Genomic DNA, 8322 nt, shown 5'->3' with positions numbered 1-8322 from the left:
GGGGGGCACTGCTGGTCCTTGAGAGGTGCCGAGGGTAAAAGGGGTGCCCACGCAGCAGAGCTCCAGGTCCCACAGGGTTGGCCTCTGGCCGTGGGGTCCCCCTGCGCTGGCCGGTCCCCCCCAAGAGTAGCAGGTCTGCGTGGCGTGTGTGAATAGGGCTGTCAGCACCTGGGGATGAGGCCGGGGGTGCGGGGGGGTTAACACCCATAATCCTCACCCTGTGTCTTTGCTGAGCTAATCAGCTTATGGGTCCTGGAGGTGGGGGGAGCTAGGACAGGCTGGGGGGGGGGGGGGCAGGAGCACAGGGGTGGCCGGTTCCCAGCCGAGCCAGGCAGACGGTGCCAGGGGAGCGGCGCGAGCAGACGGGGTTGCCAAGGGGTGGTGGATGGGGTGCCGGGAGGGAGATGGTGACTAATGGGTTGCAGGAGGGAGATGGGGGGCTGAGGGTATGTGGGGGTGCCCGCGTCTATGGGGCAATGGGGGCTGTAGGAGGGAATGGCGGGTGCCGGGGACAGTGGGCCTGAGATGGAGGTGCCTGGGAAGATGGGGGATCACAGGGGGCACACACAGAGGGTGCTGGCGGGGGGCCATGCAGCCGGCTGGGCTTGCAGGCTGGGGGGGGACGGGACGTGGGAGTGCATGCACTGGGCAGGTTGGGTGTGGGTCTGTGTGCGGGGAGACCAGGTTGTGTGTTGGTGTGTGTTAGAGCAAGTTGTGCATGGGGGGTGGAGAGCAGACGGTGGGTGGGTGTGCGGGTGTGTGTAGAGGTTGTGTGTGAAGATTGTGTAGAGGTTGTATGGTGTGTGCATAGAAGTTGTGTGCGGAGGGTGGGGGGGGTGTAGAGGGTGTGTGTTGGGATTTGTGTGTGGAGGGCGTGTGTGTGGAGGACCTGGGGAGGATTGGGGGGGCGTGTGTGTGTGTGTGTGTGTGTGTGTGTGTGTGTGTGTGTGTGTGTGTGTAGAGGTTGTATGTTGGGATTTGTGTGTGGAGGTTGTGTGTGTGTTGGGATTTGGGTAGAGGTTGTGCATGGGTGTGTCTGTGGAGGGTGTGTGGGTGTAGGGTGTGTGTAGAGGTTGTGTGTTGTGTGTGTATGGAGGTTTTGTGTTGGGGTATCTGTTTAGAGGTTGTGTGTTGGGGTGTAGAGGTTGTGTGTTGGTGTGTGTGTTGGGATTTGTGTGTGGAGGTTGTGTTTTGGTGTGTGTGTGTTGTGTGGTATGGGTGTGTTGTGTGTAAAGGTTGTGTGGAAAGGCTGAGCAGTGGGTAGGAGAGCGTGTGTTACAGTGCGTAGAGGACTAGTGTCTGTGCGCACGTCGGGGGAAGGGGGGGAGGGTGTGTGTCCAGGTGTGGGAGCTCGGGGGTGTTGCAAGAGGGAGGGTGCATGCGCCTGTGGAGTTCTGCATGGAGGGAGTGCAATGTGTACTAGTGCTGGGGGCTCTGTGTGTGGTTGGGGGGGGGCTGTGCGGGTGCAGTGCGGGGGCAGTGCGGGCACCTGTTGTATGGGGAGACAAACAGGGATGGGGGGGTTGGCATGCGTGGGACAGGGTGCGGGGGGTTGCGGTCTGTGCATTCGGTTGCGAGGAGGTGTGTGAGAGGTTGTGTGAGGTGGGGAGGGTTGTGTGTTTGGGGGGGGTGAGGGAGGGAGAGGGGGTGTCTCCATGGATTGGCTGTTCCCTTCCACCCCCGTTGGCAGGGATAGGGGACGCAGGGGGAAGTGGGGGGCACGTCAACCACAGCTTGCTGGGAGGGAGATCAGAGGACCCCGTGTGCGGGCTGAGCAGCCCTAGGGAGGAGTCCCAGGCAGTGAGGCGAGGCAGGCGCGGGCTCCCATGGGGCGAGAGTGCCTGGCTGAGCAGGGGGTGGGGGTCCTGTGGGGCAGGAGAGCGGAACTGGGAACCAAGGGGCAGACACTGGTGGAGGAGCCCGGGGAGCGGAAGGGGAGTGACTGGCACTGGCCATCCCCCTCCACCAAGGGGATAACACTGTACTACCGCCGGCACGACTCCAGCAGCGCAAGGCAAAAGAACGGCGGGGGGGGGGGCAGAGTTGAGCCCCCTTGGGCACAGGCATTGTCCAGGTGGGCGCCCCAGTTCATTTGGTCCCGAGAAAGTTGGCAGAGGACGGGGAAATGAAGCTGGGTCGCTGATTTGGTTGATCGAGCAACGATTCATTTTAAATCGGCTCGGTGTAAACACAGCCATCCAGGAGCAAAGAAGGTGGTTCAGACTTCCAGGATGGGGCGGGGGGAAGGAAGTGTGTCTGTCCTAGGAAGCCAGGACCCTGAAATCGGCCTTGCTGGTGGCTAACCAGACGAACGTGCCGACGCGACCCAGGGGCTGAGTGCTGAAGACGAGTCCCCACCGGAAAGACGCCAGCGTTTTCACCGGCGAGAGGCGTTAACCGGGACGCCATCAGGAGCGGGGTTTCAACCACATCTGCTCTGGAAGCGATTGGGGAGGGGGGGAGGGGGAAATCGCATGGGACGGGTTGGACGGTTGCAAAGGTCCCGTGTCCGGCCTCGGACGTCCACATCAGGATAAAAGAAAGCTAGGCCTGGCCCAGGCCGTGGGGCTGAAAAATTGGCACAATTTTTTAGCCCCGGGAGATGGAGCCGTTGACCCGGGCCGGCCGCGGGTCTTTTCTCCCTGTGTGGACATGCCCTGGAGAGTCGGATCCCGGCCTGGCCCCTCTCACGAGTTCCCAGGAGATGGTGGGCATGACCCTCCCCCAGTGGGCACCAAATGTGTCTGCCATGCTTTCCGTGTGCCCGCCGGGGCACCCGAAAAAAGGGCAGAGGGAGGAGAAATCAAGGCGTGGCTCAGCTCCCGGAGCTGTCTCCCCAGCGCAGGATTCACATCGGGGGGCTGCCTGTTAAAAGAGACTGGCACGTCGCGCCAAGGGGCTCGTCGAGCGAGCACCGGGCACCGATTGAGGGGGGTCCCACGGGAGAAAGGAACACAGCACGGGATGGCGGGGAGAAAGCCAGTCCCAAGGCACCCGCGCGGGGCGGGCACCGCAGGGTTGTGTAAGCCACGTTCGCACAAAAGCAGATTAGAGCTAATCACGGTGGCCTGATGCACTGTCGGGGGGGGGGGGGGGCAGCAGATGGCGGTGCCCAGCCTGGAGGAGGGGCTGGGCACAGGGGGGAAACCCTCCCCCTGACAAACCCAGCTCTGCCAATCACTGCACAGGCTCTGCTACTCTGGGCAGGGAGGAGGCGGGACGCCGGGGTAGATGGGCTCGTGGGGCCAAGCCAGGCTGCAGGCAGGAGGCGGGACGCCGGGGGAGATGGGCCCGTGGGGCTGAGCCAGGCAGGAAGCGGGACGCGAGGGTAGATGGGCCTGTGGGGCTGAGCCAGGCAGCAGGCAGGAAGCGGGATACCTGGGTGGATGGGCCCATGGGTCTGCTACCATTGGACGATGCCCAGCGTTCCTGCCCTTCCTGGAGGAGGGCACGGGAGCAAAGGGCTGGCGGGCTGGGCCCCCCAATCACGGCACCGGATCTGCTGCAAAACCCAACTCTTCTTTATTTAGAAAAATAACCAACAGCGCCCCAACAGGGGGGCAATAACTTAGAGCAACGCAACACGGTGCGAATGGGGAACAGCCCAGCCCCATGTGCCACCCTGGCACCAACACAACATGCGAACTGGGGCTGAGAACAGGGCCCCTCAGGCAGTGGGGAGACCCCTGGGACCGAGGGGTGGGGGGTCTGTGCCCAGGGGGTGCAGGGTGTGATGGCATCAGGACGCCCCACGGGGAACCCGCTTCATCTCCACACGCCGCCCCCCTTGCCGGTGCGGGCACCGAGCTGGGCTGCCTTCCGCCCGCCCTTGGCAGCGCCGTGGGTCTTCTCAGGGCCGGGCCGGGCGCCGGCCGGGCGCCGGGGGGGACCCACCTGTGGGAGAGGGGGGGGGGAGGGTGAGCGGCCGGGAACAGAGCCCCAGGCCCTGGGGGAAGGGTGCGACCCCTCAGGATGCAAAGCAGCCCTCTCCCTCAGCGCCCTGCCCCATAGCAATCCCCAGAGCCTGTCACCCACAGAGCCCAGCCTCACAGCCCCCCACAGCGCCCAGCACCCACAGAGCCCAGCCCTAGAGCCCCGCACGGCGCCCAAACACCGACAGTGCCCATCCCCATCCCCACCCCCACCCCCTGGCAGACTCACCTCTCTCCTGCCGGCCTCGGGCAGCCTGGGGTCGAGGTTCCTGCGGGCAGCCGGCTTCACGTGGCCCCCGTCGCCCTTCACGTCGGGCCTGGGGAGCAGCAGATAGGAATGAGCCAAGAGAAAAGACGGTTACTCACCGTTGTAACTGTTGTTCTTCGAGATGTGTTGCTCATATCCATTCCAATTAGGTGTGCGCGCGCCACGTGCACGATCGTCGGAGAATTTTCTACCCTAGCAACACCCGGTGGGTCGGGTGTGGAGCCCCCTGGAGTGGCACCTTCAAGGCGCTGGATATATACCCCAGCCGACCCAGCGCCCCCTCAGTTCCTTCTTGCCGGCTACTCCGACAGAGGGGAAGGGGGGCGGGTTTGGAATGGATATGAGCAACACATCTCGAAGAACAACAGTTACAAAGGTGAGTAACTGTCTTTTCTTCTTCGGGTGCTTGCTCATATCAATTCCAATTAGGTGACTCCCAAGCCTTACCTAGGCGGTGGGGTCGGAGTGAGACATTGCTGTGTGCAAAGCCACTGATCCGAATGCAGCATTGTCTCTGGATTGCTGTACCAGTGCATAGTGAGCAGCAAATGTGTGGACTGACGACCAAATTGCAGCTCTACAAATGTCCTGGATCGGGACTTGAGCCAGGAAGGCAGTCGAGGAGGCCTGGGCCCTCGTGGAGTGAGCGGTGAGGCGCGGCGTCGGGGCACCGGCCAGGTCGTAGCAAGCACGAATGCAGGACGTGATCCAAGAGGAGAGACGTTGTGAGGAGACCGGTAAGCCTTTCATCCGGTCGGCCACTGCAACGAAGAGTTGTGTCGTCTTCCTAAACGGCTTCATACGCTCAATATAGAAAGCCAGGGCTCTGCGTACGTCCAAGGAATGCATATGCTGGTCTTGACGAGTAGCATGTGGCTTAGGATGGAAGACCGGGAGAAATATATCCTGGTTCACATGAAAAGGTGAAACTACCTTGGGAAGAAAGGCAGGTGGGGGCGAAGCTGCACCTTGTCCTTATGGAACACAGTGTATGGAGGCTCAGACGTAAGCGCCCTGAGTTCAGAAACACGTCTTGCTGAAGTGATGGCTACAAGGAAGACTGTCTTCCAAGACAAGTACAGGAGTGAACAGGTAGCCAATGGCTCGAACGGAGGCCCTGTGAGCTTTGAGAGAACCAGGTTGAGATCCCACGTCGGAACGGGCTGGCGTTGCTGTGGGTACAGTCGGTCTAAGCCCTTGAGGAATCTAACGACCATCGGGTTCGAGAAGACCGAGGAAGCGAGCTCTCCTGGGTGGAACGCCGAGATATCTTCGGTCAGGGTTCACCTGGCCGCTATCGCCAAGCCTTGCTGTTTTAGGGATAAGAGATATTCAAGAATAAGAGGAAAAGGCGCCTGCAAGGGGGGCGTGGCTCGTTGCTCGCACCAACAGGAGAACCATTTCCACTTGGCTAAGTAAGTGGACCGTGTAGAGGGCTTTCTACTTCCCAGCAGAATCTGTTGGACAGAGTGCGAGCATTGCACTGTTCGATTCAGCCATGGAGCATCCACGCTGTGAGGTGGAGCGATTGTAGGTCGGGGTGACATAGTTGGCCGTGGTCCTGAGAAATCAGATCTGGGCACAGGGGAAGCGTGATCAGTGTTTGAACCGATAGCTCCAGAAGCGTGGTGTACCAGTGCTGTCTTGGCCAAGCCGGAGCGACTAGAATCACCCGTGCCTGGTCTCTGCGTAGCTTGAGCAGTACCCTGTGGACCAGTGGAAATGGAGGGAAAGCGTAGAACAGGTGGTCCTTCCAGATTAGAAGGAACGCATCCGACAGAGAGCCCAGAGAACGCCCTTGCAGGGAGCAGAACGCGTGGCACTTCCTGTTGGCTCGAGATGCGAACAGGTCGACCTGGGGAAATCCCCACCTCTGGAAGACGGAATAGATGATGTCCGGGCGAATCGACCACTTGTGCGTCTGGAAAGACCTGCTGAGACGGTCCGCTAGCGTGTTCTGGACTCCAGGAAGGAACAATGCCGTGAGATGTATTGAATGGGCGATGCAGAATTCCCACAGGCGAATGGCCTCTTGGCATAGAAGCGACGACCGGGCTACTCCTTGCTTGTTGATGTAAAACATGGTCGTGGTGTTGTCGGTGAGGACTAACACGCAACGGCCCTGTAGGAGACTGAGAAAAGCCTGACAGGTCAGGCGCACCGCCATCAGCTCTCGAATATTGATGTGCAGGGCTAGTTGGGGTGCGGTCCACATTCCCTGGGTATGGTGCTCTCCAAGGTGAGCGCCCCAACCTCGAGATGAGGCATCCATGACCAGGTGCAGGGAGGGTTGAGGGGCGTGGAATGGCACTCCTGCGCAAACCGCCTTGCGGTCCAGCCACCAAGCGAGAGAGACCAGGACCGAGGTCGGGATCATGACCACCATGTTTAGGCTGTGTTGATGAGGGCGGTACACTGACAATACCCAGGCCTGCAGTGGGCGAAGTCGAAGTCTGGCGTGCCTGGTTACATAAGTGCAAGAGGCCATGTGACCCAATAGGGCAAGCCACGTCCTTATTGTGGTAATCGGAAAAGCCCTGAGCCCTCGAATGATGCTTGTAACGGTATGAAAGCGACTGTCTGGTAGAATAGCTCGGGCAAGTCTGGAGTCTAGGACTGCCCCAATAAATTCTATCCTCTGGGTTGGCTCTAGAGTGGACTTCTCTTTGTTGAGTAGAATGCCCAACTCGTGGAATGTTTGTACTATTATGTGGACATGAGTTTGAACTTGCTCTCTGGTGCGGCCGCGTACCAGCCAGTCGTCTAAATACGGGAACACCTGTATCCCTTGTCGACGAAGGTATGCTGCCACGACAGCCATACACTTTGTGAACACTCTCGGAGCCGTGGACAAGCCGAAAGGAAGGACTGCAAATTGGTAGTGCACCTTGTTTACCACAAATCGAAGGAAGCACCTGTGAGGGGGATAGATCGCAATGTGAAAATATGCGTCCTTCATGTTGAGGGCGGCAAACCAGTCTCCAGGATCCAAGGAAGGGATAATGGTCCCCAAGGAGACCATGCGGAACCTCAACTTTACTATGAATTTGTTGAGTTCGCCTAAGTCTAAAATGGATCGCAGACCCCCTTTTGACTTGGGGATCAGGAAGTAGCGGGAATAAAACCCCCTGCCCCTTAACTCTGGTGGCACCTCCTCTATGGCTGCCATAGATAGGAGGCCAGAAACCTCCTGTATAAGGAGATGCTCATGAGAAGGGTCCCTGAAGAGGGATGGGGAGGGAGGTGGGAGGGGGGGGGAAAAACGAAGAAAATTGGATAGCGTAACCCCTCTCCACCATGCGAAGGACCCAACAGTCTGATGTTATGAGGGATCAAGCACGGTGGAAACGGGAGAGGCGATCCCAAAAGGAGAGAGATGGATCCTGGGTAGTGGCTGGGGCGCCGTCCTCGACCACACCTTCAAAAATTTTGCCTAGGACCTGAAGGTGGTCTGGGCAGGCCCTGGTTCTGACTGGGTTGAGGGCCGGTCGACCTTCGCCTACCACCTCATCCCCGCCTTCTGGCGAAGTCCTGTCTCGGACGAGGCGGGGGAGGGGAGAACCTTTGAGGCTGGGGCCTAAAGGGTCTGCGCTGGGGCTCTGGGACATGCATCCCTAGGGAGCGCATGATCGTTCGAGTCCTTGAGGCTCTGCAACCGAGAGTCCGTCTTCTCTGAGAACAGCCCCTGGCCCTCGAAGGGTAAATCCTGCAGGGTCTGCTGCAGTTCCGGCGGCAAGCCCGAGACCTGGAGCCAGGAGACTCGCTGCATGGCGATACCTGACGCCAGCGTCCTGGCGGCCGAGTCCGCAATGTCCAATGAGGCTTGTAAGGAGGTCCTCGCCACCTTCTTACTGTCCTCCACTAAGGCCCCAAACTCTTCCCTTGAGTCCTGGGGAACCAACTCTTTGAACTTCCCCATGGAGTTCCATGAGTTATAACTGTAGCGGCTCAAGAGTGCCTGCTGGTTTGCGGCTCTGAGCTGCAGCCCTCCCGCTGAGTACACCTTACGCCCGAACCAATCCAAACGCTTAGCGTCCTTCGATTTGGGCGCTGCCGCCTGCTGGCCGTGACGCTCTCTTGCATTTACTGAGGACACCACTAGTGAACACGGTGGGGGATGAG

The 8322-nt window shown here is 59.8% G+C and overlaps 1 protein-coding gene across 1 annotated transcript in view; it reads right to left on the bottom strand.

Annotated features, from left to right (window-relative positions):
* Positions 1-3500: 3500 nt before the first annotated feature.
* Positions 3501-8322, bottom strand: part of CNTROB (centrobin, centriole duplication and spindle assembly protein) — a 16430-nt gene continuing 11608 nt past the window's right edge. Inside the window, 2 exon segments of the mRNA XM_065570201.1 lie at positions 3501-3894; positions 4162-4249. Coding sequence (XP_065426273.1) covers positions 3766-3894; positions 4162-4249 — 217 coding nt within the window. The 3' untranslated portion in view covers positions 3501-3765.

The sequence above is a fragment of the Chrysemys picta genome, chromosome 16 (genome assembly GCF_011386835.1).
Source record: "Chrysemys picta bellii isolate R12L10 chromosome 16, ASM1138683v2, whole genome shotgun sequence".
In the NCBI taxonomy this organism is placed as follows: domain Eukaryota; kingdom Metazoa; phylum Chordata; order Testudines; family Emydidae; genus Chrysemys; species Chrysemys picta.
The sequence above is the reverse complement of the archived record's forward strand: the minus strand, read 5'-3'. Positions and strand labels throughout refer to the sequence as shown.